This window comes from Mizuhopecten yessoensis, unplaced genomic scaffold, assembly GCF_002113885.1.
Source record: "Mizuhopecten yessoensis strain PY_sf001 unplaced genomic scaffold, ASM211388v2 scaffold3627, whole genome shotgun sequence".
NCBI classification, from domain to species: domain Eukaryota; kingdom Metazoa; phylum Mollusca; class Bivalvia; order Pectinida; family Pectinidae; genus Mizuhopecten; species Mizuhopecten yessoensis.
In genome coordinates, this window is record NW_018405139.1 from 858,036 (window position 1) to 875,049 (window position 17,014).

The 17,014-nt window shown below is 35.9% G+C and overlaps 1 protein-coding gene across 1 annotated transcript in view; it reads right to left on the reverse strand.

The window, feature by feature from the left end:
* LOC110447854 (tyrosine-protein phosphatase non-receptor type 5-like) overlaps positions 1-17,014 on the reverse strand; it is a 116,170-nt gene that overhangs the window by 19,354 nt on the left and 79,802 nt on the right. The window contains exons 7-10 of the mRNA XM_021493803.1: positions 16,208-16,291; positions 15,583-15,682; positions 14,646-14,724; positions 2,077-2,153 (exon numbers count right to left, since the gene is read on the reverse strand). Of these exons, the coding sequence (XP_021349478.1) occupies positions 2,077-2,153; positions 14,646-14,724; positions 15,583-15,682; positions 16,208-16,291 (340 nt within the window). The remainder of the gene's footprint in view (positions 1-2,076; positions 2,154-14,645; positions 14,725-15,582; positions 15,683-16,207; positions 16,292-17,014) is intronic.

Consider the following 17,014-nt stretch of genomic DNA (forward strand, 5'->3'; position numbering starts at 1 on the left):
TTTTATTATTTTCAATATGAATAGAAGAAACTGTTGGTATGACTAATATGTCTAATTTGTTTTTACTAGCATCAAAATTATCTAGTAACTCAATTTATCACGAAATGTGCACTGGGGGAATCACAAAATCACTTCTGCTGGCATCATGTTTATATAAAACCCAATTTACTTAATATTCTTCCATCAACACTGCAGTGCATTCCGAAAATTCCTCCCCCTAAAAACGAACTGAATTATCCACTGGTATTCAGGTTCTGGAAGTTAAACCAATCCTTAGGACATAACACCTACCACAGTATATCTACTTGATTACTAGGAGGTATGAAATAGACACATAAAATACCACAGCATCATCACACAGGGTTAAAAAAAGACTTAGAATAATACTATACATACATTTATCTATTTCATGGTTTCAACAACTCTACATGAAAGTTATCTCAATGTGCAGTACTGAGGCTGAGTGTTACTTAACGCTCAGAGAGATCATCTGATGAGTTACATGCCAAGATATTGTTTTTCATCAAAATGCATATCAAGAAATTGGTTTTTCATTGAATACATGCAAAAGATTTGTTTTTCTTTGAAATTCATATCAAGAAATAGTTAAGATTTTCTTTGAAATTCATGCCAAAATATTTTTGAGAGGTTGTTTATAACTGAAACATATTTCAAGATATTATATTTCAGTTGAAATACAAACCTTGATTAGTATTGTTTTTCATTTGAAAACACCTAATGATCCTGTATCTATTAAGTATTTCTAAATGTCCCGAATGACATTTCCATCTTAGGGACTTAACAAGAGGCCCAATGGGCCTGCATCGCTCACCTGGTATAAATCTCAAACTTGTAACCTTAAAAGTGATCTAAAATAAAGCTACAGGCAAAATATCAGTATTTATGATTAAAATTCATTCAAAAGACCATGTATTTGGTTTTTTTTAAACATTTCACCCCTGTGAATGAAAGTTGAACAAAGTCATTTTGTTGAACAAATTTTATAGCCATTCATCTCAGGATGCAACTTGCAAAGTGTCAACATCCTGGGACCCATGGTTATTCAGAAGAAGTTGTTTAAAGTTTTTAACATATTTGACCCATGTGACCTTGAATATGGGTGAAGGTCATGCATTTGAACAAACTTTGTAGCCAAATTATCTCAACATGCTACTGGCCAAATATCATCACCCTGTGCATTTTTGGTAATTCAGAACAAGTTGTTTAATGTTTTTAAGATATTTGACCCCTGTGACCTTGAATATGAGTGAAGGTCATTTATTTGAACAAACTTTGTAGCCAAATTATCTCAGCATGCTACTGGCCAAATATCATTACCCTGGGCATTTTGGTTATTGAGAAGAAGTTGTTAAAAGTTTTTAAACATATTTGACCCCTGTGACCTTGAATATTGGAGAAGGTAATTCATTTGAACAAACTTTGTAGCCCTTCATCTCAGCATGCTACTGGCAAAATATCATCACCCTAGGCCTCTTGGTTCTTCAGAAGAAGTCGTTCAAAGATTTTAACATATTTGACCCCTGTGACCTTGAAATGAATGAAGGTCATTTATTTGAACAAACTTGGTAGCCCTTGATTCCAGGATGCTACTGGCCAAATATCATCATCCTAGGCCTTTTGGTTACTGAAAAGAAGTTGTTAAAGTAAAAAGTTGACGCCGGACAGACGGACAACGGACGACGGACACCGCACCATGGCATAAGCTCACTTGCCCTTCGGGTGGGTGAGCTAAATAAGATGACCTTGACTTAAATCTATACATTATGAATGACATTTAAACCAATTACCTTATGGACAAGACCAAGCTTTGTCAAAAACTCTGAGCAATATATTACTAAAAGTTTACCTTCTACACAAACAATGTACATATTAAACATGTCGTAACATTAGAAGACCGACTGGTCCCTTTGTAATGTTATTGCTGAGTGAGCGATTTTTATTTTTTATGCCACTCGAGCCGGGAAGTTTCGCCTATCAAATTTGATAACCTTGACCTTGGCAATGACCCTTGGCCTTGGACTTCACTCCGGCCTTTCACCAATATGAACCACTTACTCTGATGTAGTTTGCATTGATGTATGATGACAAAGGGTCCCACTCACTGTCTGGCAGTATCACCCGGCTATGTTCATCTATAACAACAAGAACAAAGGTGTGATAGTATGGTGGAGGTGATTTACTGTATAACACCCAGACTTGGTTGAAGAAAAAAATAAAGAACATCTCATATTTTTTCACTGCTCTTAATTTGTTGAATCAGATGAAATTGATATATTTTGGTAATTGCATTTGTTTTTAAAGCTGCTGTTTCCCAATGACAGCAATTGGATTTTTTTCACTAATCAATGGTCAATTTAAACACCTTTCCAGCAACAACTGGGCCAGGTCTCGACTCATAACAGGCACCAATTAATGTACCTCAGAAAATATTATGGAATCCAGCTAGGCTTGAGTCACAAACACACTTTAAAGCTAATACGTACAATAGCTAAATGTCAGAAAAACATCAAGGACATTTGTTTTAAGGTCAAGAATACAATGAGGTTTTAAAGTCAAGGACACATTGTTTCTTCAACATCAAGGATACAAGTTTCAAGGTCAAGTTGGATATTTAGTAGCTTTATGGCCCAGCAACAGTAAAGCCGTATTGGGACTGAAAACAATCACAAGGGACACTTAATTTTGAGGTCAACGACCCCAGTTTGTTAACATCAAGGATACATGTTTGAAGGTCAAGTGTGTTAAGAATTCATTGTAAATAAAGTCTTTACTAGTTTGATTTGGAAGGACTGGGGCCAATATTGATGGAAGTATTGTATGCATAAATACATGTTACTGGCCTATACATCAAAGCTTTCTGTCCTAGTCTTAGTCCATTCCTCATTCAATATGTATAACCAGGCCAGTGACTGCTGATGGAAACCTGTACAAGTTTTATCCAAATAAATGCATATCAAGTATTGGGCACACAGTACGACTTATCAAGGAGACAGATTTTACTGAAATCTAGATACACAATGCTCCTATCCCAACCTTTATTTCGATTCCAAAGCAATGTTTAGGAATTAAATAAAAATCTTTTCATTACATTGCTTTCTATGACCCATTTCCAATTGGAAATTTACCATCACAGACACCACACAGCTCAGAAACAAGACACCAACAAACGGGTCAACATATCTCTTTACGCCTGCATAACAAGGAAACAACAATTTCAACTGGGAAGTGGTCACATTTCATATTTATAAAGATTAGAAAATATAAGACTGGAGCTGGAACAGCTGATATTTTGTTTTAAATGGGACTGTCAATGATAAATGACAGCACACCAGCTAACATGTGAATTGGAGATGAAGACATCATATTAACATGTTTATGAGCATACAAACATTTATCTAGATATTTCATTTTTATGCATAGGTTTCACTATTGATACATGATTTCTTTCTTTCTATGAGAATAAGCCACACCACTAAGTAATACTCAATGCTCCCCCTAAATATACAACAATACAGTAAACTGCAATGTACAGTTATATTCAATGATGACAAAGTGTTGCAAGTTTTATGAAAGTAAAATATAAAGGTGCGTTGAGCAATATTCTGGACAAAATGTATAATATAATCAAAATGAAGATGACTTGAATAAGGCTTTTGCTTCATGGGTATATAAACTCCCATAAAAAAGGTTGAAAAACTTTGTATGGTAAAAATAATTACATCTTTGGTAGTTTCTCAAAATTTGGATGAAACAATAGGAGTTGTTTGGACCAAATTTGGCTAAGATTTCTCTCTGCCTTCAGGGGGACCAACTCTTCCTTTACACCATCTCTCTCCCTATCAGGTACACTGTCCCTCTGTCTTCAGGGGGACCAACTCTTCCTTTACACCATCTCTGTCCCTATCAGAGACACTGTCCCTCTGTCTTCAGGGGGACCAACTCTTCCTTCACACCATCTCTGTCCCTATTAGAGACACTGTCCCTCTGTCTTCAGGGGGACCAACTTTTCCTTTACAACATCTCTGTCCCTATCAAGTATACTGTTTCCGACTGCCTTCAGGGGGACCAACTCTTCCTTTACACCATCTCTCTCCCTATCAGGTACACTGTCCCTCTGTCTTCAGGGGGACCAACTCTTCCTTTACACCATCTCTGTCCCTATCAGAGACACTGTCCCTCTGTCTTCAGGGGAACCAACTCTTCCTTTACACCATCTCTGTCCCTATCGGGGACACTGTCCCTCTGTCGTCAGGGGGACCAACTCTTCTTTTACACCATCTCTCTCCCTATCAGCGACACTGTCCCTCTGTCTTCAGGGGGACCAACTCTTCCTTTACACCATCTCTGTCCCTATCAAGTACACTGTTTCTGACTGCCTTCAGGGGGACCAACCTTTTCTCTACACCATCTCTGTCCCTATCAGGGACATTGTCACTCTGCCTTCATTAGGACCAACTCTTCCTTTATACAAGACACTGTCCCTATCAGGGAACAAGAGGACTAAATTAAAGCTACAGGCAGAATATCAGCGTCTTGATTTAAAGTTTAAAGTAATTCAGAAAAAATCGGCAAAGGTCATTCATTTGAACAAACTTGGTAGCCCTTCATCCCAGCATGTTACTGGCCAAATATCATCACCCTAGGCCTCTTGGTTATTCAGAAGAAGTCGTTTTAAGGTTTTCAACATATTTGACCCCAGTGACCTTGAATATAAATCAAGGTCATTTATTTGAACAAATGTGGTAGCCCTTCATCCCAGCATGTTACTGGCCAAATTTCATCACCCTAGGCCTCTCAGTTATTTTAAAGAAGTCGTTTAAAGGTTTTAAACATATTTGACCCCAGTGACCTTGAATATAAACCAAGGTCATTTATTTGAACAAACTTGGTAGCCCTTCATTTCAGCATGTAACTGGTCAAATATCATCACCCTAGGCCTCTTTGTTATTCAGAAGATGTTTAAAGATTTTAACATATTTGACCCCTGTGACCTTGAAAATGGTTGAAGGTCATTATTGGAACAAACTTGGTAGCCCTTCATCCCAGCATGCTTCTGGCCAAATATCATTACCCTAGCCCTTTTGGTTACTGAAAATAAGTTGTTTAAAGTAAAAACTTAACGCCGGACGGACGACAGACGCCACACCATGCCATAAGCTCACTTGGCCCCTCGTGCTAGGTGAGCTAAAAAGGAAGTGATGGTCACTGTGGAGGCTTAGGACTGACTTCCTCAGCATCCATGGTGACCATCTTTTCCTTTTTATTGACTTCCTCAGTCTCCATGATGACCATCACTTCCTTTTCCTCAGTCTCCATGATGACCATCACTTCCTTTTCCTCAGTCTCCATGATGACCCTCACTTCCTTTTCCTCAGTCTCCATGGTGACCATCACTTCTTTTTTACTGACTTCCTCAGCCTCCACAGTGACCATCACTTCCTTTCTACTATCCCCATATACTGTAAGTGTCCCTACAAAGAACTGTCTGTTTGTCTCTATAAGATAACCACCCCTTCTTTATACCATCTCCAGACTATGTCTCTATCAGCCACTGTCCCCGACTCTCCAGTGGATCACTTCTCCCTAATTAAACCATCTCCTTGCCGTCCTATCAGGTATTTTCTCTGTCTTCAGGGGGACCAACACTCTTATCAGGTCCATGGTCAGGTCCTTCTGCCTCCAGACAAAAGCTTATCAGAATATTTCACACCAATGGTACCCGTTTTTGCTATCCACTATAAGCAGGAAATGCTGGTGGGCTAGACCAGCTTGTACAGTTCATAGTGATAATGAATTGATCCTCAGAAATACAACTGCACTTTTTATCCCCCTAGCATTTGATCATAATTTGTTTTAATTGTGTGTGTAACAGGACTTCAATTTTAATGGACTTTATGTGCCGGTTTCCGTGTATGTGATAGGGTCAGTGCCGCTTTTACTCTTTCTTTTTTACAATTCAATTTTCAGACAGATAACTGACTAATCAAATGAATTCTATGGACAGGTTTTATATTTTTGGACGAAATGAAGTTCTTAAACTCCCTGGAGGAATTAAAGGGTCTGGTAGAATAGAGAATTTATAAACCTACATAAAACACATTCGAAGGCTACACTACCAGAAAGGCGTTATCAAACCCGTGATAAAATAAGCTAACAACAGATAACAAGTACATATCCTAGTGTAGAAGAAGTCAATTTGTCATAATGGTTATCAAAAAAAATTGTTCTTCCAATCATTGGAACAGAGCCTGCAGAAAATAGGGAATAAACCTGCAATTTTCAAATGCAGGTTGTTCCTTCCCAGTATGTTTGTAGGAATATCAATACCCGGATAAGCTGCACTAAGTCGTGCGGGGAGATATATACACTCGTGTTGTTATTGATCCATGGTTACATCAGAATGAAAGTCTGTGGTACGGTACAGAGGCTTGGCTAATCACCTGGTGATCAACTAGCTACTAAACCCTACTTCACCCGCTTACCTCCTATCCCACAATGCATCTGACCAAACCCAGACAATTATAAAGTTGTATAATATCGCAGCTCATTGGATTTAATCAACTGGCGAGCTGTGAAATCTGCTCTTCATTGTGCCTGATCAAACACAAGCCTTAACTCAAATGATGACCAGGAACAACTGAGTAAACAGGTTTCATCCTAATGCATTTTTTCTTAATTTCAATGTCCAACTGGGGGAAAAAAATGCTCCAATTAAATTCTGTTTCAATTTGTACAGCTAAATAAAAAAAAATATATATATATATTTATTTCAAATATCATCCATCAGATGAAAATGGCAAATCTGCACATTTAACTAACCTAGACTACCTGTACAACCATAATAACATTAACTTTCTGGCTGCATATACTTTTCAAATTTCATGCGATAAACAGCATCATTTTCAGGTCACTTTGACCCGAGTCCCTTTAGTTGTATTTAGCAAGATGAAATTTGACAATGACAAAGGAATACCCACTAACAGGACTACAACTTATTTGAACAATTTTTAGATAGCCCACCAACACAGCCAGGAAAAATATAACATTATAGGCCTCATAGGTCTTTAGAGCATAGAAGTTGATGGGTAATGCGCTTTTTATACTCCGAGAGACCCATACTCATTACCAAGCAAGTACATTCTAAAATGTCGACACTTCCTTAGATAGAACAGCCAAAAGAGATTGTCACGGGGGAAGATCTCACAACAAGCTTTTTTTGTTTTAAATCTCAATTGAAAGCTTTTTAACCTGCACTGTCAGCTTTAACTTCTGCTTAGATGTAACTCTAGCACAGTTGGGCCCGGAAACTTCACTTTACTAGGTAGCTCAGTCAGTTAGAGGGATGGTATAACAGTCTGAAGTCAAGGGTTCGAATCCAAGTCTAGCTCAGCTAAATTTTTATATTCAGAACATTACTACTGATTATATTTTGTTTATTTCATATTTCATTACTTTTTCATAAATTATTATTATTATTATACAGGTTACCTTTTCAGAAATAATTTATCAAATCTAGTCAAGCTGCAAAAACCGTTTCCAATATTTTGTTACAGTTTTTGTCAGTGGTACGAGAACCCTTAACCCTTTCACCCTATGTAACTTTAGTAGACTCCACCATGCATGGTCTGGATGAGTCCATTATGTTCTACAGTGGTGAAAGGGTTAAATGAAAAGTCAATGGCAATGGGATAGACAATGGATGCCGTGCTATCACAGCTACACTCTGTGCTATAGCTTACCTACAACAAACTGTATTGCAATTGACTTATCTACAATAAAATTCCCTGTTTCTATCTCCCACTTCAATCATCCAGTGAACAAACTTCCTGGCAATTTCTTAATGACTTTCCAACATTTGATCACAGGAACCCTAGACTCAGTCTCTTCCTCTTGTGTTTGTACAACATGTAAACAACTTTTTGTCATCAAAACTTTACAGAAGCATGTAACTGATAGTGATGTACACACAAACTCTGTAATTTAGTGTACTCAATGGGATTATGGACTCTAATGAAAATGAAGATAAAACTCTCAGTCGGAAATGCCAAAATGTTCTTACTAATTAAATATCAGACATGAAAATTTATTGTGATTGGATAATAGAAAACATGTATTGTTGTTCTTTTGCAGGTCAAGCTTAAAGGTCAATGCAAATTAAAAATAGTTTAATCAATTTTTAGAACGTTCTACACATATTACTGGCATGAATATATTGAATATCTACCAAATCAGCTACTATTTTCAGGAACCTGGTAAGGTTTTTTCTAAGCGTTTCTGCTGCTATCCCCACAGTCAGGTGGTCTTTGTTTTACTTTTCCTTTTTATTCCTTTAAAGGTGAACTAAAATGTACAAATATTTGTTTTTAACAACGTATTCTATTACGTCCTTATTTTTTATAACATTACTGAAAACAAGAGGCCCAATGGGCCTGCATCGCTCACCTAGTATTAATCTCACACTTGTAATCTTAGAAGTGGACTAAAATACAGCTACAGGCAAAATATCAGTGTTTCATTCATAAGAACCTATTAAAAGATTTAAACATATGACACCTGTAACCTTGAATGTCGAACAAGGACATTATAATATTAGGTTGAACAGAGTTTATAGTCTTCCAACCCAGCATGCTTCTGGAAAAATATCATTATCCTGGACCTTTTGGTTATACAGAACAAATCATTTAAAGATTTAAACATATATTGACCACTGTGACCTTGAATATGGGCGAAGGTCATTCACTTGGTAGTCCTTCATCACAGCATGGTAATGGCCAAATATCATCACCCTTGGCCTTTTGCTTATTAAGAAGAAATCATTCAATGGTTTTAAACATATTTGACCCCAGCTGTGACCTTAAAATATATATGTCAAGGTCATTCATTTGAACTTGTTAGTCCTTCATCCCAGCATGTTACTGGCATTATCCTAGGCCTCTTGGTTATTTAGAAGAAGTTGTTTAAAGGTTTAGAACATATTTGACCATGATGAAGGTCATTCATTTGAACAAAACTTTATAGCCCTTCATCCCAGCATGCTACTAGGCAAATATCATCACCCTAGGCCTATTGGTTATTCAGAAGAAATTGTTAAAAAAGATTTTAACATATTTGACCCCTGTGACCTTGAATATAAGGCAAGGTCATTTATTTCTACAAACTTGGAAGCCCTTCATCCAAGCATGTTACTGGCCAAATATCATCATCCTAGGCCTCTTGGTTATTCAGAAGAAGTTGTTTAAAGATTTTAACATATTTGACCCCTGTGACCTTGAAAATTGATGAAGGTCATTTATTTGAACAAACTTGGTAGCGCTTCATCCAAGCATGCTTCTGGCCAAACACATCACCCTAGGCCTTTTGGTTACTGAGAATAAGTTGTTTAAAGTAAAAAGTTGAAGACGGACACCGCACCATGCCTTAAGCTCACTTGGCCCTTTGGGCCAGGTGAGCTAACAATCATCTGAAATTCAATCTGCAAGCTAGGTATTTTTAGGTGATTTGAAAAAAAAAAAGTTCAACATCAAAATGAAGTGCAAATAAACAAAACAAAAAATCACAATTTAAAATGCATTAGCTAATAACAGATAGGTATGTTTTGATGTTTCTCGATGCATCTTTAGATTGACAGTGGACCATAATGTTCAAAGGATCAACATTTCCAATAGCAATCAAACACCAATATCATTGCATTATCGTCCAGCACATCAGCACACATTATTCCTGTATTGTATGGCTCGGAGACAGATGTCAGTTAAGTACACACAAACCTCCTTCAAACCCAAATCTCACTGGAGAAATCCCCTAGATCCTATTATGCATATGTTGAGTCTCTGTTTATCCCTGCAGTCTCCATATATATTTGAGTGCCATGTGATCATGAGTCTGTTGGCTATGCTGCGGACAGGCTGACATTGCCAAGTAAAGAACTATCAACATGACTTCTCACAATTTGTACACAGTTAATGACATATCTGCTGTTTTATTTTGCCACTGCAACTTTAATTGTTTTAAAGAAACAAGGCAAAGTATTGTATATACTTTGGTATCAGAACTAAGCAAAGGGCTACAACTCTGTATATAGTTCAACACAAAACAATATGTGAGTATGAGATGCTCTAACCCCAGAGGAACTTGTATACGAAAGTGTTTTTTGGCTTGATAGGTGACAAGAGTATCACAATATTTTTCCTGAACAATGTGAAGCATACTAATCAAGGGACCATAACTCTGTATGAATGGTGGCTTGAGATGTGATTTTAGTATATCACACTTAACCATTCCATGAAGTACCAAGATATACAAAATTTTGCAATTTAAGTGACAGAGTTTATGAAATATAATGCTCAGGACACTGACACACGGATGGAGTCCATACCTAATTATCCTCCTCAGGTATAGAACTGTCAAGGGACTAACTTACTGTTCTGGGCCCATTTTCATGAAACCATTTTCAGGCTCAAGCATGGATTCTGTGCTCAGACCCAACTAATTGTAACTCACTTCAATCATGTTACACAGCCAAAGTCAGTTAAATGTAAACATTGAAAATAGTATTCTGCTGCAAGTCTCCCAAATTCTTAAACATCTTAAACATCAAGTTTGAGTATGAGAACGGAGACCTTTTTACCTTGGACCTTCAGATGTTGCAAAAAAAACACCAGAGAATTGATGACAGCTGAATTTACATAAATTTATTCAATTTCTCAATAAATTTTTTATTTAAGATTTTTATCTTCCAAACCAGCCCTAGAACACCAATGTGCTGGTTTGATAAGCATTTGAATCTGAAATTCTTGGGAGAGCCAGTAACCTGAAGCTACATGGAACACTTGTAGCATAAAATAATTGGTACATTGTACAGGGTATATGTTGGACCGTTAATTGTTTTGTCCTAAGAATCATCATTAAAATTATAGAACCTGCAGCTAAACATTCTTCACGTGTTAATAAATGTTGCAAGTACCAAATTTCATAAATATCTGTAAAAAATTCCTTCATAAATATCTGTAAAAAATTCCTTCAAGATAAATAGAAAACTAAAACAAATATCTGTTAGGCTGAAATCATGGCCTATCAGGATAAAAATAGCACCATTCTTGTGGCATTTCATGGATATAAAATCATAATAGACTCCCACTTATAATGTTGCGTTTAAGTTTGCATTAACAGAATATTGATCTGATGTGATGACAGATAGTTTCTCGACAGCTTATGTTTCCTGATATCTGTAATGCTACTAGAATGCTCTAAAAACCCAATACAAATCTCTAGGTTTAATGGATGATGAACAAATACAGCAAATACCACAGGGGAATTATTAATCGTACAAAGACATCTTTTGATATAAATCTGAGAGATTGTTAGGAATATACAACATCCTTAATGCCTGTCAATGGTTTAGTTTCTTAAAGAATATACCCGCCTGTGTTCTTTCTGTGCTCTTTGAATACAGAAACTATCAGTATCACATGGTCATACAATTGTTTTGTTTTTATTTCCATCCGTGAAGATTATCAAAATTGATCTCATCATTGCATATGAACAGTTTTCACCCAAAATTCATAGTTGACATTGTTGATGTGTAGGCCTGTTTTAAGTTATGAACAAAACACTTCATGAATTTTCACTGGAGGGTTTATGATTTGTTGCAGAAAGGGGTTTTGTAAGGAGCTTACATATTTCACATTAATGCATATACAGTACTGGATTTTATTTTTCATTTGTTTATAGGCATATTAGTTAAGATTCGGATCAGTAACTCAGTAGTCAGTAATTCACAAACACATTGTATAATATCATCTACTGTATCAATTATATCATGATTATTTATCGTTTTCTTTTTTCATGATTACTTTTCCAAATTATTCACATGATTAAACTGGCTTTGATAAATTCTATTTTAATCAATAATAACGACAGAAAATTTATTTTGATTACAGACTTTTTGCAGAATATTTCTTTTCATGTTAATTTGAATAAGCATCAAAAGCAATTTGCTAACGATTATTTATACCTAGAGTAAAACATGGACTTGTGCCCTTTTGAATAGGTACATAACTGTCAGTTTGTGAAATTCAGTGTGTGTAAAAAACAGGTACTGGGTATTTCACAGTCATGCTAGGGTAAACCGACGATGTTCTCTGGAGGGCTCCAACACTAGCATCAAACATAAACATACAGAATCAATATCAACAGAAAAAGCATTAAATTATTTTTAATTTATGTTTGCAACTTTTCAGGAGGTTTCATAATAATACTCCACAAAGGCGTAGGGAAATTCATTAACTTCTTAATTTAATAAAGAGTCAAGGAATATGCATAAAATATGTTATCAAAGTCAGACTGTCTTGATTAAGCCATTTTCAAACCTTATAATTTTAGTTTATTGTATGTGAAATTAAACTACAAATCAAAGAAAAAAATCATAAAAGTTTAGCATTAACCATTAAGGAAGATGTCATTGACATTGCCAAATTGAACATAGAATAAGAGAACTGTATTAAAAACAATTGTCATTTTTTTTTTATAAAATCGTTTAATGTCTGCCTCAATGCAAATTTTCTAATAATTTGGACACTGGTGATCTCACTTCCAACACCCATTCCTGTGTGTTTGTTTGGATATTAGATACAGTCAATACAAACGGTTCTCTTCCTGAATGAATTCTTCCACTGCCGACGTCGAAGACATTGTAACCATACAAATGTGTCCAATCTAACATCGCGTCTCCAATATTACATCACTTGAGCGTATTAATTGTACTTTTGATTGCTCTTTGAGGAGGCACAGTTGAAGTTATATTCACATGAAATTGCCATTCAGAAAAACTTAGGGGTAGTAAAAAAACTCTCATCATCATAATTTGGCTTGAGAGTTGTTTAAGTATCTTCCCATAAGTGTGTGTGCCGACTGGCTTATGGGCCTGTTGACAGCACTGATGACATTCTGAGATACGATATCAACCTATATTACGTGTATTTGAAACCTTACAACATCCCCAATGAAGGAAGCAAGTCATATCAAATAAATATCAGCAGCACATTAGCCCAAACATACAAGGAAACGATGTTTTTGTACTGTAATTATGGTCAATGATGGCAGACTGAAGGCTGCAGTTCACTTGTTAATCCATATGACCTGTCATCATCTTGTTTGTGGGTATTGATTATTTTTACTTTGTTCTGCAGTTAACCCAACTACAGATTTCCCACAGCGAGTCCCCAGGGTTGACATTTCTGACATCTTTTTCAGTTTTGAAAAGAGGTCCACTGTTTTCTATCCCCTTAATTTTTACATGAATTTTCCCAGGAGAATTTCTAGGGTTTCATTTATTCAGTAATTTTTTTAAAAAGAATGCAATAGATTTTTTTTCAGTTATCATTTTTCACAGATTTTGTATGGAAAATGTCCATGGTTTCCTTTAATCGTTATATGTAAATTCTTTTCCATTTTTTATTGACAAATTCGATTAAGTTTTTCTATAATGATAGTTTTTTTTTCATTGAATACAAAAAATAACGGGAAACTGTGGGGGGAGAAAAAAATCATGTAAAATCAATCTAAACCCCTGGCCCTTTTTCCATAATTTAACTACATATTTTACTATTTACTTTTTTCTCTATCTTAGGGAAATGCTTGGTTGTGTACCCCAAAAGGATTGCTTACCATGAGATCATACGTAAAGGTATTCTATGTATGCAATGCATAATCAGAGTGGAAGGAAATCCTTTTCCTACTCGAAGACATTTGGTTTCTCTATACAGAATGGCCTAACAATACCTAATCAGGAATAGTCTTTAATAGGTCGCCTGAACATAACCCGATACAGTTTTGTCATATCCTGCATTATATTGTATCCTCGATGTAACGGATGAAGGAATTGGTTTGAACTAAATTGGTGTATGCATTGTAGTGACCAGCTCATCAAAACCAAATACACAGGCATTTCTATGTTTGGGTCAAGCTGAACAAAATACAATGTTATCAAGCGTAAATAAATCAAAATGTTTAAACTATAAGCTTGACGGCCCAAAGGAACCTTCAAAACCTCATAAACAACAAACTTTTTAAAATCTGTGTTGATAAATTTTGGTTGATCATCAATAAATTGTTTTTAAATGTTCGTATTAGTTACAGCAGCTCTCCCTCAGTATTTGTTAAATCTGGTGTTTCGTTCATTATAAACTGAGATCCCAGCTGTAATCCAAGAGAATTTGCCTTAAGCTCTTGACAGGAGAGGAAAAGCTTGTGGTTGTTTCAATCTTAATTATCCGCGAGATTAACTTCATAAAACTCATTTACAACGAAATATTGAAGCAAATAAATTATCATGAACTCAATCAATACCAAAATAAAAAGTCAAACAACATCAATCAAGACTCATTAGCTGAAGGTTATATGGTACCTTACTACAAATCGTATCTGTGAAATAGGATAGAGTTATATCCCTTCAAAGTTCTAATGAGAATAATCTAATTATTCATAATTAACAGAGTGCTGTCACCTACACAAGTCGAAATTGCCCTTTGTTCAACATATTTTACTGGAATTTAGTGTGAAATTCTCTCGAAAAAGAAGTTCATGTCGCATCCAATTTTCAGTAAATGAGCTGTACATATACTTACTTGGTATAATAGTTTTGTATCTGTTCTTCATACCAGAACCTGCCACGTAAACTTTTTCTGGATGATTCATAGGAATTTCCTGACAAAAGTGCAAAAAACACAACATAAATTTTCGTCAAATGTCAAACTTTCATGAAGCATTTTCCTTTCAATGATTAGTCCCTGTTTGTTGGCATTTTCATCAATATTAAATTAGAAAAAGAAGAACTTTAATCTTTTAATGAATGATTTTGCAACAAACAAACCTAAAATTCCTTTTAACAAATGGGAGCATCTCAAGCTTTCCTACAAATATGAAAAAGGACCATCTTGATCTCCTTACAAATACTAGTGAACAGTTAAGGAACATTGAAATGTAAAACAAGGGCACAGTATTATTATATGCAGTTGTTGAATCGATTTGGCCTAAAAATGCTTCTCTTTTGTTGATAATTGCAATGATCAAATGATAACCTCTTCACATTTGCAAACATTTACATCATGGAAGGTGTCTGAGTGAAACTGTAATGCCTTATGTCCCATCATAAATATAAATGGAAAGATACATTTCAATCATTAAAAAATCTTGATATTTGAGAAAGAGTCTATCGCGATAAAACCCCAGAAGAACAAAGGGTGAGAAGAGCCAACGCCGGTCCAATGTGGGTTGGGGTCCTTAAGTAGTAAACGCTGGGAATAGATAAAGATCAGCATGCAGGGCGTCAACTCAAATGTAAAATAAAACATAGAAAGTGGAAGTGTTCTCGACATTAACCAGCTCCACAAGATAAGTAAGGTAGACTATTTTATTACTTGCTGACCGGTTCAGCCAGTTATGGCTTGTCAGGGTATAAACCTCAAAAGGATACATCTAAATACAAAATTGCTCGACAATAATTTGGATTTCAAATATTTTTGACAACAATCAATATCACCACTATTTCAGTGAGTTACTTACCCAAAACTCTTCATATAAAGCTTTGGAGTGTTTTACTGCCATTCTTAGGTCTCTTCTGCTCAATCTGTTCCCCGCAGATAGCAAATACTCCAAACCAGTACTGCAATAGATTCAAGTAAAATCATTGTCAAATTCACCATCACTACACCGTAAAACCTTGAAATATGGTGTTATATTTGCCACACATCTTATGGTAACATATTCCAAGGTCACTTTGCCATTTTTTCTTGCTAGGAAATAAAAGGTAGTTAGAACTAGAAAGAAAAAGTAAGATCTTAAATATTGCAACAGGTTTCCTAGCGCCTTGCTTGGCAATACCTCACTTTTGGCTTTAAGGTTGAACATATAGCCTAGGCGAGAAAAGCAATGGGTTCTGTCTTCAGGCTGGGCGGAAGGTTGTGCCGGGTGCATTCAGCATTGCATTTCAGTGAGATAGCACTATAAAATCAGTATCATATCTACACTATAACAAGAAGGCAAATACACTAACAAATCCAGTCTCCAGCACACATACACACATGGAGACACGTCCTTAAATAATTAAATGACCTAAGCTGTATGTAGGACGCTAGACCATGTACAACCAACCAATCAACCTTTACAATGCCCAACTTTTCTGATTTACCTTTCTTTTGGTGGTGTCCCATCCCATCTCTTCATTTCTGGCGAGGCATTCAAGTCTATTGTTAAAGAAGCATTTGATCCTCGTCTGAAAGATGAATTTATAACTAAGATCAACCGTGGAAGTAAATATGTTTCATTATAGATGTGTTACAATGTTTCAATAGGGAGATTGTGGTGAGAAAGAGTAGGGTTTGCTAACTGGTAGAAACTATGGACAATGCAGTACATGCATAATCCAACCTCTGCATGTTCTCAAGCCACACATATCCTCAGTTAAACAATTATGCCAAATAATCTATGTTTCAAAGCAAAGTACCTTACGATAATAAAGGATAATATAATACAAACAATTATGATCTTAATTGTGTTTGTGCGAAAAATACTTTCATTTCTGGTCAGACAGCATTGGGTGTCTTTTGGTATTCTCTATGCTGACCTGTTCTGTGTCTGTAACACTTACCCCTTTAGCCTTCCTAGAAGACTCTACCATAAACCTTGATTCAATAAACTTACTAAGAATCACTTGACCTCATTGATCTTACTTAAGAGCCACTTGACCTTAATGTCACTGACCTTTCCAAGAGAAATTGACTCACTGACAACTCTTTTTTTTTACCTTGACCTCAATTTCACTGATCTTTCAATAACCTTGACATCACTTTTTTTCTATAAATAAAGTCCAAGCTCACACACTAACATTTCCAAACTATTTTTGACCCTGATTCCAATGAGATTTGACCTTGACATCACACAATTATTTAGCTTTGGTATATCTGACATATCTAAGAAACCCTTGGCTGCTGCCTAA